At 42.9% G+C, this 18,767-nt stretch overlaps 1 protein-coding gene across 1 annotated transcript in view; it reads left to right on the forward strand.

Moving 5' to 3' along the window:
• Window positions 1-18,767, forward strand: part of LOC128695770 (probable G-protein coupled receptor CG31760) — a 47,299-nt gene that overhangs the window by 13,086 nt on the left and 15,446 nt on the right. Inside the window, exons 4-7 of the mRNA XM_070092883.1 lie at window positions 2,866-2,974; window positions 8,228-8,357; window positions 11,909-12,062; window positions 12,736-12,845. Coding sequence (XP_069948984.1) covers window positions 2,866-2,974; window positions 8,228-8,357; window positions 11,909-12,062; window positions 12,736-12,845 — 503 coding nt within the window. The remainder of the gene's footprint in view (window positions 1-2,865; window positions 2,975-8,227; window positions 8,358-11,908; window positions 12,063-12,735; window positions 12,846-18,767) is intronic.

The following is an 18,767-nucleotide window of genomic DNA, read 5'->3' on the forward strand; positions in this document are numbered from 1 at the left end:
ACTATCATTCACACATAATCACTGTCTTTGCAGAGGCGCTCAGATAAGACAGTTTAGATGTCACTCCAAACGTGTATTCATGTTCTGTATTTCCTCTAATACCAGTGAGTGACAGCGTGGAAATATGACTAAATTTGTCTGTGAAATATAGATGACCTGGCCGCGGGGGCGTTAACCCCCTAAATCTTCTCCAGGTATACTCCAGAACATTTTCACTTAGTGTGGTCAGAAGGGCAGCATTTTAACCCCTCAGATATGAATTTTTTCCTTAAGTTATGTTGAAATATGAATGTGAAATCCAAGGTAAACGCCATTTCTTGAAGTTCCGATCAACAGGGAAAGTGTTGAGACAACCACATACCAAAAAATTATATACATACACCATTATTCGTTTCGTTAGCAGCTTAAAAGTGGATAACATCGTCGACGATCCTAAGAGCACATTGTGTGTGCCACCCAAGTAATATAGATGATGAACTAATACCCAAAACATGTAATATTTTCAGAAGTTTACATTATTCACATCGGTTTTCTTCTGAAGCTGATTCAGCTGCGAGAAACACCTTTTATATAGTACAGAGTATTACGCCTGAAGCCTTCAGTAAATGATTGGTGTTACCTCTTAATGAACATCTGAAAGAAATCAAGTGTCTACAACTTCCAGCTGGAGTTATTGCAGTATATTAGATACAGCGTCACTCTCGGTACCTTCCAGCTGGATTTATTGCAGTATATTAGATACAGCGTCACTCTCGGTACCTTCCAGCTGGAGTTAATGCAGTATATTAGACACAGCGTCACTCTCGGTACCTTCCAGCTGGATTTATTGCAGTATATTAGATACAGCGTCACTCTCGGTACCTTCCAGCTGGAGTTAATGCAGTATATTAGACACAGCGTCACTCTCGGTACCTTCCAGCTGGATTTATTGCAGTATATTAGATACAGCGTCACTCTCGGTACCTTCCAGCTGGAGTTATTGCAGTATATTAGACACAGCGTCACTCTCGGTACCTTCCAGCTGGATTTATTGCAGTATATTAGATACAGCGTCACTCTCGGTACCTTCCAGCTGGAGTTATTGCAGTATATTCATCAAGGCCCATCCCCCGTCCCTGAAGGGCCATGAAGGGCAAGCATAGCTATAATTCCCAGTGTTTAAGTATTACACAGAATGGGGAAGCAGCAGACTACTGTGTCCAATTTTATTAACTAAAAGAAAGAGTAGCCATCACAGGCACTGCGGTACAGTCATGGGAAGCCCCAGACAGTGTTGTTCACCGCTATCTACACAGTTTTCCAACCCACACCACCAGAGTGGCCAAGCTAGTACTTTCTTATATACTTTCTAGGTCTTAATTTATCCAACTTGATTCTGATATTTTATGAACTGGTTACGGGAGATACTCTTATAATAATAATAATAATAATAATAATAATAATAATAATAATAATAATAATAATAATAATAATAATAATAATGATAAAATACAATTATAGAAATATTCAAATAATAATAATAATAATAATAATAATAATAATAATAATAATAATAATAATAATAATAATAATAATAATAATAATAATAATAATAATAATTATTATTATTATTATTATTATTATTATTATTATTATTATTATTATTATTATGATTATCTTCATTGTCCTCATTATTACTTTTATTATGAAAAAGAAAAAGCACTAAACCTATATGGACCATTCAGTATTGAAGAAAATATGGCAATCATCAGAGTGCAACATTAACTCATGCAGATCCTCCTCCTCAGGTTCTCTGGTGTCGTACCCAGCATGCAACTGTGCAATCATTTTTTTTCTCTGCCTCGTCAGTGAACTTTCCGTCGCCATAAAGTATCTAAAAGTATCCCAAACGGTTGGGATCCTCTCCAAGATACGATACTACGTGCCGCAAAATGCCCTTCTCACACTATACCACTCACTTATTTATCCATACCTCACCTATGCTATTTGTGCTTGGGGATCAGCTGCAGCAACACACCTAAAGCCAATAATAACCCAACAAAAAGCTGCAGTAAGAATAATCACCAAATCCCATCCCTGGCAACACACCCCCCCACTCTTCATAGATCTAAACTTACTCCCTGTTCAGTACATCCACACTTACTACTGTGCAATCTACATCTACAGGACCTTAAACTCCAATATTAACCTTGACCTAAAACGCTTTCTTGATAGTTGTGACAGAACCCACAGGCATAACACCAGACACAAACATCTCTACGACATTCCCCGTGTCCAACTAAACCTTTACAAAAATTCAATGTATGTCAAAGGCCCTAAAATCTGGAACACCCTACCTGAGAACTCTAGAACTGCAGACACATTCATCACCTTCAAAACTACCATTAGAAAACATCTTATCTCCCTGATACACCCCGTCAACTAACTACACGAATACCACCTGGTGGTTCACACTTACACTCACTCACCCATTTGACCATAAACAGAAATATTAATCTCAATCTTAAAATAATGAATCCTGTGATACTCCAATACTGAAACTATGTACTGTGCCAAAACAAAAGCATTCACATTGCTAAACTCACAAACTAGTATTTAGTCACTTAGCCATAATACCAACTTACCTCATAATTTGTAATATTTTAAAATTAAGAATTAAACTAAGTCTGCCCGAAATGCCTAGCCATGCTAGGCGTTCTAGTGGTACACTCTGTAATCATTATTTAACTACATGTAAACCACACAATAACCAAATTCTGTAAACTCAGCATTGTAATCCTTATAGAGAATAAACTTTGAATGTATTGCCTCAGACAGGTAATTTATGTACATTGAGATTAGTTTATGCATGTTTTTATTTTTCAGTGTGTGTTCACGCCCGGGTACGGCTGGGTGAGAGGAGGATATAAGTGCGAGTGCAGAAAGGGCTACTTTCCCAGGAACAATGGTACTTTTAATGGTACCCTTGTTGATAGTGAGTATCTCTCTCTCTCTCTCTCTCTCTCTCTCTCTCTCTCTCTCTCTCTCTCTCTCTCTCTCTCTCTATATATATATATATATATATATATATATATATATATATATATATATATATATATATATATATATATATATATATATATATATATATATATATATATATATATGCAAAACAACCACTCTGAAAGAATAGAGAAATTCCAAGCGCTTTCGTGACTACTCACATTATCAAGGAACTATGAAAGTGAAGCATCCAAGGAAGCTATATAAGGGGTCGGCCAGCACCTCACTATCAGATCCCACAACGGTTAAACACGTGACGCGCGGCGAGCCAACTTGGATAGGTCCTTTGCAAAACTCACCCCCAAGCTATTTATTTGTCCAGTGTTGCAACTTCAAAAAAAACTTAATAATGTTGAAATTGCAAAAGCCTTTTGTAACTTTGAAAAATTTTCTGATTTATCCTCTGATGAAATTAATATTAGTAAAGGAATGGTATACAGCTCTATGTTAAAACCAAACATTCCCAATTGCCCTCAAAGATTCTTTAAGTCTTATGATACACTTAATAACAATAAAAATTTGCGCCTTACTAAAGCAGACAAAATAAATGCAATAGTAATTATGAAAGAAAATGATTACCAAGAAAAAATGAATAATCTCTTAGATGATACTGAAACCTATTCTAAACTTAGGAAAAATCCCCTAGAAACCGTTAACAGCAATTTCAATAAAACAATAAAACTTCTACTGAAAGGCAAAGATGAATTAGTCAAACAATTTACTTCCACTAATCCATCTTTACCTTACATGTATGGACTAATAAAAACACACAAACCAGGGAATCCAGTCAGACCAATTATTAGCTCCATAGGGTCAGTTTCATATAAATTATCCAAATGGCTTGTCGATATTTTGAGCCCTATTGTTGGCAAAATTTCTAACTTTAATGTTAAAAACAACATAGACTTGGTTGATAAATTAAACTCCTTGACTGACTTAAATGATTTTAACATGGTTAGTTTTGATGTTACTTCCTTGTTTACGAAAGTTCCTGTTGATGATTTATTAAGTTTCTTATCTGAAGAACTCGTTAACTATGATTTACCATTGCCAGTTCCTACTATCATTAAACTTATTAAACTTTGCATTGTTGATGCAAAATTTGTATTTAATGATAAGTTTTACACTCAGAAGTTTGGTATGGCAATGGGAAATCCTCTTTCACCTGTTCTTAGTAACCTATACATGGAATTTTTTGAAACAAGGTTGCTTAACACAATCCTCCCTAATAGAGCTAAATGGTTCAGATATGTTGATGATATGTTGTGTCTTATGCCCAAAAATGTAGATATACACCATTTTCTTGGAAAATTAAATAGCTTAGCCCATTCTATAAACTTTACTGTTGAGTTTGAAGAAAATAACTCATTGCCTTTTCTAGATGTTTTTATTATTAAGGGTAATAATGAATTCAAATTTAAAATTTACAGAAAACCTACAAATAACTGTTCCTATGTCCACTATTATTCCTCGCATCAAGATAGAGTCAAACTGTCTGTTTTCTCATCAATGTTTTTGAGAGCTTTACGAATTTGTAGTCCTGAGTTCATAGATGAGGAAATATCCAAAATTTATGAAATAGGTAATGATTTAAAATACCCAAGAAATGTAATTGATAAATCTTTTAAAGTTGCTAGGAACACTTTTTATAATCCAAAAAACGGCAACCAGCCTTATTCAACTAAAAATATGTTGGTTCTCCCATACCATGAAAACTTGGTTGATATGCCTTCTCTTCTTAAGACTTTTAATATTAAAGTTGTATTCAAAAATCTTGATACAGTAAAAAAACTTTTGATTAAGAATTCCCCCCAAAATGCTGATGGATGTGTCTATAAGATTCCTTGTAAAATTTGCGATAAAGTTTATTACGGTCAAACTGGTAAAAATCTCGAACTAAGATTAAAACAACATAAATATAGCATTAGAACTGGACAAGATTCCAATGCTCTATTTATTCATGTAAGAGATTTTAACCATCCAATTGATTTTCAAAAAGTTGAGAAAGTAGTATCAAGCAAGTCCATGGTCGACAGGAATATAATTGAATCTTGTTTCATAAAAAGCAGTTTTGACAATAATATGAATACTTCCTTTGGTTTATATAAATTAGATCCATTTATAATTGATAGAATTTGGGTAGAATTTAATAATACACTGGACAAATAAATAGCTTGGGGGTGAGTTGTGCAAAGGACCTGTCCAAGTTGGCTCGCCGCGCGTCACGTGTTTAACCGTTGTGGGATCTGATAGTGAGGTGCTGGCCGACCCCTTATATAGCTTCCTTGGATGCTTCACTTTCATAGTTCCTTGATAATGTGAGTAGTCACGAAAGCGCTTGGAATTTCTCTATTCTTTCAGAGTGGTTGTTTTGCATATTTTGAAATCACCTGTTTACTGTGATCTTATTGCATATATATATATATATATATATATATATATATATATATATATATATATATATATATATATATATATATATATATATATATATATATATGCAAGACTAGACACGGGGGGTTGGGGGGTTGGGAAGGGGTGGAAATCTTTTTTGAAAGGCCTAAAGGTTTGCAACCCGACTAGTCCCGGTGCTGAGACGTGTACACAGTGAGGACAGAATAAAGACCTTGAATATGATGACTCTGGAAGAGAGGACTAACAGAGATATGATTATGATGTAAAAGGTACTCAGAGAAATTAATGGGGTGGGTAGAGACAGGGGGAGTGATCTCAGTCTCAGGTTCGACAGGTGTTAGGAAGTGAATATGCAAATGTTGACACATTCAATGCACAGCTTTAGGAACATGCATGATGGGAGTAAAGAGGCTACATACGACTAATGCTGGTCGATGAAGTCAAAGAGCCAGGGACGGGAGCTAAGGTTCGACCCCTGAAAACAGAAAAGTGTGACCACAAAAAACGGGAGAGGTTCCCATTTTTTATATAACCTTTATTTTTCCAACAAAGAAAACTGAAATGTCTCAAAGATTTATTAAGACATAAATCAACACTGCTGACACGTAGTGGATGATCTTGTATGATTTATGTGAGGTGTGTTATGGGCCCAGCCCTGACACCAGCAGCTGCTGCTGACTCCAGCCCTGACACCAGCAGCTGCTGCTGACTCCAGCCCTGACACCAGCAGCTGCTGCTGACTCCAGCCCTGACACCAGCAGCTGCTGCTGACTCCAGGCCTGACACCAGCAGCTGCTGAATGCCTTCCACATCCCCCCCTCAGACTCCAGCCCTGATTATAATAATAATAATGCACCAGCAGCTGCTGCTGACTCCAGCCCTCCAGCCCTGACACCAGCAGCTGCTGCTGACTCCAGCCCTGACACCAGGAGCTGCTGCTGACTCCAGCCCTGACACCAGCAGCTGCTGCTGACTCCAGCCCTGACACCAGCAGCTGCTGCTGACTCCAGCCCTGACACCAGCAGCTGCTGCTGACTCCAGCCCTGACACCAGCAGCTGCTGCTGACTCCAGCCCTGACCCTGCTGCACTCAGCAACTGCTGCTGACTCCAGCCCTGACACCAGCAGCTGCTGCTGACTCCAGCCCTGACACCAGCAGCTGCTGCTGACTCCAGCCCTGACACCAGCAGCTGCTGCTGACTCCAGCCCTGACACCAGCAGCTGCTGCTGACTCCAGCCCTGACACCAGCAGCTGCTGCTGACTCCATCCCTGACACCAGCAGCTGCTTCTGACTCCAGCCCTGACACAAGCAGCTGCTGCTGACTCCAGCCCTGACACCAGCAGCTGCTGCTGACTCCAGCCCTGACACAAGCAGCTGCTGCTGACTCCAGCCCTGACACCAGCAGCTGCTGCTGACTCCAGCCCTGACACCAGCAGCTGCTACTGACTCCAGCCCTGACACCAGCAGCTGCTGCTGACTCCAGCCCTGACAACAGCAGCTGCTGCTGACTCCAGCCCTGACACAAGCAGCTGCTGCTGACTCCAGCCCTGACACCAGCAGCTGCTGCTGACTCCAGCCCTGACACCAGCAGCTGCTGCTGACTCCAGCCCTGACACCAGCAGCTGCTGCTGACTCCATCCCTGACACCAGCAGCTGCTGCTGACTCCATCCCTGACACCAGCAGCTGCTTCTGACTCTGACACCAGCAGCTGCTTCTGACTCCAGCCTTGACACAAGCAGCTGCTGCTGACTCCAGCCCTGACACCAGCAGCTGCTGCTGACTCCAGCCCTGACACCAGCAGCTGCTGCTGACTCCAGCCCTGACACCAGCAGCTGCTGCTGACTCCAGCCCTGACACCAGCAGCTGCTACTGACTCCAGCCCTGACACCAGCAGCTGCTGCTGACTCCAGCCCTGACACAAGCAGCTGCTGCTGACTCCAGCCCTGACACCAGCAGCTGCTGCTGACTCCAGCCCTGACACCAGCAGCTGCTGCTGACTCCAGCCCTGACACCAGCAGCTGCTGCTGACTCCAGCCCTGACACCAGCAGCTGCTGCTGACTCCAGCCCTGACACCAGCAGCTGCTGCTGACTCCAGCCCTGACACCAGCAGCTGCTACTGACTCCAGCCCTGACACCAGCAGCTGCTGCTGACTCCAGCCCTGACACCAGCAGCTGCTTCTGACTCCAGCCCTGACACCAGCAGCTGCTGTTGCCCCCAGCCCAAAATCATCACCTGATGACTGTCAGTAAAAAATGACTTTCACTGTATGTACTCGCCTGTTTCTGAATGGTTCATTAGATATTCCATTTTTATTGAAGGAATTGCATTATTAATTTCTATGTAATAACTTGAGATTACTTCTTCTGAGTCAAATCTTCAGTGTTGATAATTAACCATCTTGCAAACTTGTGCCGCACTCTGCACTATTCCTGTCGCGTGCGCTGAGGCACCGAGGTTATGCAATGAAGCGACCGAAATCCATTTAGTATAATTGTTTTATTTTCTGAGATAAAATGATATTAACAATGGGTGGAAATATTTGCCACTACAAAGCAGAATGTTTTGCAAGTCCAGTTTTACTGGTTAGTCTTGATGTTTACCTGAGCTGCTGTGTTGTATCCCTCTTCACAGTGGCGTCAGGGTAGGAGGAATGAAAGGTATCCCCCTCACATAGTTGTGTGGGAGAGTATGAAGTATAACAAGTATCCCTCTTCACACATTAGCATGGGAGAATATGATGTATAATAAGTATCCCTCTTCACACAGTGGCGTGGGAGAGTATAAGGTATAACAAGAATCCCATCTACCAAATGTATGTGTGTCGGCGGTGTCCTGAAGACTGCCCAGAGTGTAAGTCAGACGAGCCCTGCAACGCTACCTACAACTGGACCTTCCGGTAGGTGCTAATATAATATTAAAGAAACTCACTAATTCCATTCGAGAGGTATTAACCTTGTGAATATTACACTAGATAGGTATTAACCCTGTAAATAATACACCAGGCAAGTATTTACTTTGTGAATATTACACGAAGTGACTTCGGAAAGATGTGCTGCCAGGGATTCTTTTGTATCTGCCAAGTACCGTCATCCAGGTAGCAGGTATGGAGTTTCCTTACCACTGTGCAGAACAGAAATGAGGAGGGCTGGTCTTACTGCTGGACGGCCTCTGACTATGCGATATTAACAACAAAGTTGAGTCTTTGCTGTAACCAGCTGGAACGAAGGGAAACAGACCAGGGATTAGTTCTTGAATGGCTCTTAAAACCATATCTTTAAATTAATTTAAGGTAATCCTTATTTTCGGGTAAGTTGCATGATTTGCTGCTGCTTTGCTGCCTTAAGAGATCCAAAGGAAAGATGGGTTGGCCGAAGCAAGCTGGAAGCTTCTCTTCAAATATCTCTGATTAAAACTAGCAACCAGTCGGAAGGTGTTACCAACGATGGTGGGTCTGACTACCCCTTCCTCTTTTTTTCAATGCACATAAAGATCCACTGAAATAGAACAATTTAATTAAGTTATGAATTCAGAAAGAGAGTTGGTAACAAGCGTTGTTGTCACAGGTAAGAGGATCTCTGCTGCTGTGCCCAACACTGGATGAACCTTCTCTTTTTGATGTGCTGTGTTCGCACAGCAGAACCTGACGGTTATGCACTAATTGCTTTATGAGCATCTGACTTATAAAATTAATGATCTTAGGATGGAGTCATCGATATGATTATTGTTAGCGACACAAGCCGCTCTGGGTGGGTGCTTCTCTCTTACTGTTTTGGCTGAAGCGGCATCTACGGGGGCGACTTTGTCTACGCTGGAAATTATTCTGATTGTCCCAAACAGTATGATTAGACGCTGATGAAAAAAAAAAAGCGTAATGTAACCTTCATCTAATCCTAATATATCTGAATTCGTGCAGATCCGGCGTGAGGACTGGCGTTTATAGGTCAGTCAGTGGAGACTGGTTCAGCAGGGAGACAGAGGGGACGGCTTTGTTTCAGTGCCAGTCTGTTGTTGACTCGGCTTCGGTAAAAACGTAGATTACGTTTGCTCTGCAGTTAGCCCGAAAGAGACCCTTTAATCTCAGAATGAAAACATTAATAATAAACTCTGGAATTCCATGGAGGAAATTAAAGTGAAGTTGAAACCAAAAAAAAATAGAAAGTGAAAAAAGAGAGAAATTCTGTTATCCCAGATAACAACACACTGGAAAATTCAATCTCACAATTTTTGCTCATAATTAACCTTGAAGTTGACTGCCTTGATGCCGGGAAAAAACTCTCGAGGTTAATTGTGAATATTCTCCAGGCGTTGCATGAACTCACGAATATAATAATACACGTTACTAGCTCTCACACGTGCACTTGCACGCAAAAAAAAGCACTTACGTGCACTGACAAGGGGCATGCACACACAGGAGAATACGAAATACAAGGGAGAGAGAGAGAGAGAGAGAGAGAAAGAGAGAACCCAAGGCCTGTTAAGAGATACATCACGACGAAGAGAAGTTAGAGAAGTTATTCTAGGCTGAAAAGCCTAGAATAACCACAAAACAAGAAGAGAAGATGAGAGACAATACAGCAGCAAAGTCCGAAGCAGAATTGATGATGATGGATGGTAGATCGTGAGGGAAGATGCTAGTCTGGGTCCAGGCGGTGTGGTGGCTTACCACCGGGAATACTCATGAAAAAGAAGGGACTTGTTAAACCAGGTTTTTTTGGGGGGAGGGGGAGTGAGTCAACGTTTCTCTCTATGTAAAGCCTTATCAAGTCACGATAAAGCTCTACATAGAGCGAAACGTTGTCCCAATAAAAGTTTGTTTTAAAACTCTTTCTTGTCACTAGTGTAAAAAAGGAAAACTGACAGAATAAAGGCCACACAGTGGGTTTTATAAAACCCACTGTGTGGGCGAAACGTAGTCAATAAAGGCTCGTATTATACTGCATTTATATCTATTTTTTTCCAACTTGTCGGCATTTTATACCATCTATCTCCAAGGAAGGAGTAGGCAGGATCAAACACAAGGTTGAAGCTTTCTCAAAGGGGAAAAAATACTGTAGTATACACTGGTATTTATGCCGTAATATACACTGGTATTTATACCGTAATATACACTGGTATTAATACCGTAATATACACTGGTATTAATACCGTAATATACACTGGTATTCATACCGTAATATACACTGGTACTAATACCGTAATATACACTGGTATTAATACCGTAATATACACTGGTATTAATACCGTAATATACACTGGTATTAATACCGTAATATACACTGGTATTCATACCGTAATATACACTGGTATTAATACCGTAATATACACTGGTATTTATACATGATTCGTAAGTACTATGGTGAGACTTGCTTGGAACAGACGGATGAAAAAAATATCCGAAAATCGGGATTGTGAATCACGAAAAATCAGTCAGATTAGAACAGGAAAGTTCCACCTTACTTAAACACATGAATGTGAGAGATAGAGTCACTCAGAGAACTCTGTAGTTGTTTACAAGAGATAAATATGTGAAACATTGTTTTGCTTGAGTTAATCTTGTTGCAAAATGTAGCAATATCAATGATAACTTTGATTTTTTATAAGTGTATTGTCAGAGCAGAGTTAACATGGCTGCAACGTAAGTAACTTGTGTTGCAACACAGGTTACATGTATGGCAACACATGTAACATGTGTTGCAACAAGTGAAACTTGTGTTACAACACATGAAACTTGTGTTGCAGCACATGTAACTTGTGTTGCAACACCTGTAACTTGTGTTGCACCACATGTAACTTAGCTGCAACACAAATCTTCCTCACAACACAATGGTAAAGTAACTATTATTATTGTTATCCTGAGTACATGTTTGTATTACCTGTGACTGATTCAAGTTCGCTCTCACTTTCTCTCTCCCTCCCACATCCTCTCTCCCTCCCACATCCTCTCTCCCTCCCACATCCTCTCTCCCTCCCACATTGCATCTTTTACCCTTACTCTCTCACTCTCCTCACTTTTCATTCTCCCCTTCTCTATCTATTACACTTACCCCAATTTTCCCCTCTCTCCCTTTCATTTTCTCTGTTACCATCTTCCCCTTTCAATCCTCCCCCTCTCCCATCTCCTTCTCGCTATCGCATGTCCCCCTCTCTTCCTCTCATCGGTGTGTCCCCCACCTGTCTGGTGTGTCCCCCACCTCTCTGGTGTGTCCCCCACCTCCCTGGTGTGTCCCCCACCTCCTTGGTGTGTCCCCAACCTCCCTGGTGTGTCCCCCACCTCCCTGGTGTGTCCCCCACCTCTCTGGTGTGTCCCCCACCTCTCTGGTGTGCCCCCACCTCTCTCGTGTGTCCCCCACCTCCCTGGTGTGTCCCCCACCTCCCTGGTATGTCCCCCACCTCCCTGGTGTGTCCCCGTCTCCTCCTAATGCCCCTCCCTCCTCACCTCTGCTGCAGAATCGTGTTGCTCACTATCTCAAGCCTGTGTATACTGTTCACGATAGTGTTGATGGGACTCGTATACCACTACCGCAGCGTCAAGGTATTTCGTCTGGCCTCACCCACCTTCCTCTGTATTTGTCTTATTGGCTGCATCATCATGTATCTTGAAGTAAGTGAACAACACTCTACACCTGACTAATACTCACTCTCTATGTAATAATAATAATAATAATAATAATAATAATAATAATAATAATAATAATAAACTTTTGTTGGGCAGTGTTTCACTGTGTAGAGCTTCATCAAGTCATCTTGACAAAGCTCTAAACAGAGCGAAACGTTGTTGAAAAATTTGTGTCTTCCTTCCCACTCGTCAGCATTACGACATTTCACTCAAGTCGAAGGATTGGCCCCCCTCCCCCCCAAAAAAAAAAATAATTTCGATCGCTACAGTGGAAACTGCCTCTTATCAATTAACTGAAGTTGGTGAACTTGACTAGATGTTTCGCTAATGTGTCATTATGAACGAAACGTGGTGATGTTTCTTAAATTTAATTGGAGAAGTTGTTTCCAAATTCTTTATGACGAAGGGCAGGAAGGGCAACATAATTACTCTGCTGAAGCCAAGATAGGGCAAGATAATTACTCTGCTGAAGTCAAGATAGGGCAAGATAATTACTCTGCTGAAGTCAAGATAGGGCAAGATAATTACTCTGCTGAAGTCAAGATAGGGCAAGATAATTACTCTCCTGGCAGAGGTTACATTTAGCTATGTTTCTGTCATCATTTTCACTTCCACTCACTTTCTCCTCACTTTTACTCACTTTCCCCTTGTTCCTCAGATGGCTGCCATCTTCCCTGTGCTGGACACTTACTCCTGCGTCGCCACCAAGTGGACTCGACACTTAGGCTTTTGCATCACGTTTTCTTCTTTACTGATGAAGACCTGGAGGTGAGTACTGTTTTAAAACGATCTGAAGGTGAGTAATGTTGGTAGACGACGTGGAGGTGAGTACTACTGTTTTAGAAACGACCTGGAGGTAAGTAATATGCTTTAAGATGACCTCGAGTTGAGTACCTCTTTCTTAAGACACCTGGAGGTGAGTACCTCTTTCTTAAGACACTGAAGTGAATACCTCTTTCTTAAGACACTGAAGGTGAGTGCCTCTTTCTTAAGACACTGGAGGTGCGTACGACTTTCTTAAGACACTGGAAGTAAGTTCTGGTGTTTTAAAACGACCTGGAGGTGAGCGCCTCTTTCTCGCGACCGCCTGGAGGTGTAATTACATGTCCGTCGCTGCCGTGACTGAGAGAGGTATCCCCGCTCCCCGGGATACACCTGGTATAACAGTAAGATTTACGTGATAGAGGGAACTGTTTCCTCACCTTGTTGCTTTCTTTCTTGCAGTCTTCTACCGTAGAGACGAGCGTGTGGTTTAGGGAGTGAAAAAGTGTGCTAGTGTTGTGTGATGATGAGTTTTGACAGTGTTAGAATGTGTACTAGAGATGTGTATTACCTTGTTTTATAAGTACTCTCGTACGCATCCTGTGGACTGTAGTCCAAAGACTACAGAGGTACATAACAGATTCAAAGACTGGGTCTAAAAGTTGTGATAACTAAGCAAGTTACAGAGGTAACGACTTATTCACGAATTAGCCATCTGGTAACAATTGTAATGAGCTGTTGATACAGACAAGAATGGAAATGAAGTTTTTGAGTGAGGGAGGAAGAGAGAAGCTTGTAGATGTGTGTTGGTGTTATATGAGAATAAGTTTTATATGTACATCAACTTAGCCAGTGTGACAGCCAACATAATTGCTCTTTACTTTAATATATTCTCTATGACTTCCTGTTTTTCGTATTTTGTGACTGCGGTGCATGTGTGCCAGGCAGCTGGTGCCGTAGGTGGCACTGCTAACAAAGATCAGCTTCCAGGGTCCCATGTTGGAGTCTTAGAGTTTGGTTCAGTGCCTCCCCCCTTCCTCTCCCCTCAAAAAAAAAGAAAAAGAAAAAATCATTTGGGTCCAAGGAAGCTTGTAGTGTGGGCTTTACGCCAAGACCCAGCCTTAGGAAACTGCAACTTTATCTCCGTTTATGTGTGTTTGAGAGAGAGAGAGAGAGAGTGTGTGTGTGTGTGTGTACTTGCCTGTTTGTGGTTGTAGGGGTCGATTCACAGCTCCTGGCTGTACTCACCTAGTTGAGGTTACAGGGGTCGAGTCCATGCTCCTGGCCCCGCCTCTTCACTGGTCGCTACTAGGTCACTCTCCCTGTGTGTGTGTGTGTGTGTGTGTGTGTGTGTGTGTGTGTGTGTGTGTGTGCGTGTGTGTACTGTTCTTGGGTGCACCGTCATACATTATGATTGTTATTGCTGTTGCTGTTATTATTATTATTGATATTATTATTACAGCTAAACCCGTAGGGGGGTCATGAAGCGCCTGGGAGGGAGATGGGGAAGCAATCGCGGAAGGCAGCTCCAGTTCCTCGAGTCAAGAACTCACCAGCGTCACGATATCTCCGTTCCCTACATCGCGGTGAATCAGCGCACATCATTCCGAGTCTGAGGAATGATGTGCGCAGGTTCAATCCTCACAAACTCTCTCTCATGAGAGTTTGTGAGGAGTGACCCATCTGTTTCAAGCTTCTCATCACCCGCATTACTTCTTAGATCACAATCATGACAGATGGTTACTCCCAAGTAACAATAATTCCACTTGTGCTGGAACAATGCCTTGGAAGCTGCCGTAGCTGCTGAACCAGTAACTGATATCTGACCATGTCCTCACTGCTCTACTGAAGTCTTCCAGCTCAGACTGATTGCTTGCTTTACCTGACGTCTAAAATCTATTCTGCGTGATGGTATATGACAGGGAAACAAACCTCTCGTTCCCACTATGCAACTAGTACGTAGAGTAGTTTAGAAACACACTGCTGGTGTTCCCACTATGCAACTATCATACAGAGTAGTGTAGCAGCACACTGCCGGTGTTCCCACTCTGCAACTATCAGAGTAGTGTAGGAGCACACTGCTGGTGTTCCCACTATACAACTATCGTACAGAGTAGTGTAGCAGCACATTGCCGGTGTTCCCACTATGCAACTATCGTACAGAGTAGTGTAGCAGCACACTGCCGGTGTTCCCGCTATGCAACTATAGTACAGAATAGTGTAGCAGCACACTGCCGGTGTTCCCACTATACAACTATCGTACAGAGTAGTGTAGCAGCACATTGCCAGTGTTCCCGCTATGCAACTATCGTACAGAGTAGTGTAGCAGCACATTGCCAGTGTTCCCGCTATGCAACTATCATACAGAGTAGTGTAGCAGCACATTGCCAGTGTTCCCGCTATGCAACTATCATACAGAGTAGTGTAGCAGCACATTGCCAGTGTTCCCGCTATGCAACTATCGTACAGAGTAGTGTAGCAGCACATTGCCAGTGTTCCCGCTATGCAACTATCATACAGAGTAGTGTAGCAGCACATTGCCAGTGTTCCCGCTATGCAACTATCATACAGAGTAGTGTAGCAGCACATTGCCAGTGTTCCCGCTATGCAACTATCATACAGAGTAGTGTAGCAGCACATTGCCAGTGTTCCCGCTATGCAACTATCGTACAGAGTAGTGTAGCAGCACATTGCCAGTGTTCCCGCTATGCAACTATCATACAGAGTAGTGTAGCAGCACACTGCCGGTGTTCCCGCTATGCAACTATCGTACAGAGTAGTGTAGCAGCACATTGCCAGTGTTCCCGCTATGCAACTATCATACAGAGTAGTGTAGCAGCACACTGCCGGTGTTCCCACTATGCATCTATCGTACAGAGTAGTGTAGCAGCACACTGCCGGTGTTCCCACTATGCAACTATCGTACAGAGTAGTGTAGCAGCACACTGCCGGTGTTCCCACTATGCAACTATCGTACAGAGTAGTGTAGCAGCACACTGCCGGTGTTCCCACTATGCAACTATCGTACAGAGTAGTGTAGCAGCACAGTGCCGGTGTTCCCACTATGCAACTATCGTACAGAGTAGTGTAGCAGTATATTGCTTATGTTTAAAATTTTGTTTAATAACAATAATAATAACCCAGTTCGGCCCTCCACACATTCTATGATACATAGCATTACCCTAATTGAATACTGTTTGGCATTTTTGCCTCTTTAATGTTGCTTGACACGCTATTCATCTAATAATGCTTGGCACTAAATACCCACACCTCCACAGACACACCCCCACAGACACACCCCCACAGACACACCCCCACAGACACACCCCCACAGACACACCCCCACAGACACAAACACACAGACACAAACATACAGACACACCCCCACAGACACACACCCACAGACACAAACACACTCACACAGACACACCCACACAGACACAAACACACTCACACAGACACGCTCACACAGACACAAGCACACAGACACAAACACACAGACACAAACACACACAGACACACCCACACAGACACAAACACACTCACACAGACACGCTCACACAGACACAAACACACAGACACAAACATACAGACACAAACACACTCACACAGACACACCCACACAGACATAAACACACTCACACAGACACACCCACACAGACACACACACACTCACACAGACACACCCACACAGACACAAACACACTCACACAGACACACCCGCACAGACACAAACACACTCACACAGACACACCCACACATACACAAGCACACTCACACAGACACACCCACACAGACACAAACACACTCACACAGACACAAACACACTCACACAGACACACCCACACAGACACAAACACACTCACACAGACACACCCACACATACACAAACACACTCACACAGACACAAACACACTCACACAGACACACCCACACAGACACAAACACACTCACACAGACACAAACACACTCACACAGACACACCCACACAGACACAAACACACTCACACAGACACAAACACACTCACACAGACACACCCACACAGACACAAACACACTCACACAGACACAAACACACTCACACAGACACACCCACACAGACACAAACACACTCACACAGACACACCCACACATACACAAACACACTCACACAGACACAAACACACTCACACAGACACACCCACACATACACAAACACACTCACACAGACACACCCACACAGACACAAACACACTCACACAGACACAAACACACTCACACAGAATAAACTCCGAGGTGTCCCTGTTTGCAGATGACGTGAAGTTGATGAGAAGAGTTCATTCGATCGAAGATCAGGCAGAAATACAAAGGGATCTGGACAGGCTGCAGACCTGGTCCAGCAACTGGCTCCTGGAGTTCAATCCCACCAAGTGCAAAGTCATGACGATTGGGGAAGGGCAAAGAAGACCGCAGACGGAGTACAGTCTAGGGGGCCAGAGACTACAAACATCACTCAAAGGAAAAAGTTCTTGGGGTGAGTATAACACCAGGCACATCTCCTGAAGCGCACATCAACCAAATAACTGCCGCAGCATATGGGCGCCTGGCAAACCTCAGAACAGCATTCCGACATCTTAATAAGGAATCGTTCAGGACCCTGTACACCGTGTACGTTAGTCCCATATTGGAGTATGCGGCACCAGTTTGGAACCCACACCTAGCCAAGCACGTGAAGAAACTAGAGAAAGTGCAAAGGTTTGCAACAAGACTAGTCCCAGAGCTAAGAGGTATGTCCTACGAGGAGAGGTTAAGGGAAATCAACCTGACGACACTGGAGGACAGGAGAGATAGGGAGGACATGATAACGACTTACAAAATACTGAGAGGAATTGACAAGGTGGACAAAGACAGGATGTTCCAGAGATTGGACACAGTAACAAGGGGACACAGTTGGAAGCTGAAGACACAGATGAATCAAAGGGATGTTAGGAAGTATTTCTTCAGCCACAGAGTAGTCGGGAAATGGAATAGTTTGGGAAGCGATGTAGTGGAGGCAGGATCCATACATACCTGGAGTTTACCTGGAGAGAGTTCCGGGGGTCAACGCACCAGATCAGAGTGATCAACCAGGCTGTTGCTGCTGGCTGCATACGAGCCACAGCTGATCAGGAACTGACTTTAGGTGCTTGTCCAGTGCCAGCATAGCTTTAAGCAGAGGTACGATAAAGCTCATGGTTCAGGGAGAGTGACCTAGTAGCGACCAGTGAAGAGGCGGGGCCAGGAGCTCGGACTCGACCCCTGCAACCTCAACTAGGTGAGTAGGTGAGTACAGACACAAACACACTCACACAGATACACTCACACAGACACAACCACACTCACACAGACACACCCACACAGACACAAACACACTCACACAGACACAAACACACTCACACAGACATACCCACACAGACACAGACACACACATGCCTAACCCTCAATATATATCAAATCCTACGTAAACACCATTATTCACCATATATGACTGTTTCACTCTACCTGTCTCCTTAGCCTCCCTCGGTCACTACTCTAACATTCAACAAGGAGCATAGTCACGAGGTCACTTGATGAGGCTGTTTACACGTGTGGAACACTGTCAACATCATGGTCACTTGTGAGTGTTGCCACTCCAAGCTAGTTTTATATATATATATATATATATATATATATATATATATATATATATATATATATATATATGTGTGTGTGTGTGTGTGTGTGTGTGTTGTACTCACCTATTTGTGGTTGCAGGGGTCGAGTCACAGCTCCTGGCCCCGCCTCTTCGCTGATTGCTACTAGGTCCTCTCTCTCCCTGCCCCATGTGTGTGTGTGTGTGTGTGTGTGTACATATATATGCGTTTAACAGTTCGCAAAAATATTTACATACATTTTCGAAATATATCCCTA

This window comes from Cherax quadricarinatus, chromosome 41 (genome assembly GCF_038502225.1).
Source record: "Cherax quadricarinatus isolate ZL_2023a chromosome 41, ASM3850222v1, whole genome shotgun sequence".
Taxonomy (NCBI): domain Eukaryota; kingdom Metazoa; phylum Arthropoda; class Malacostraca; order Decapoda; family Parastacidae; genus Cherax; species Cherax quadricarinatus.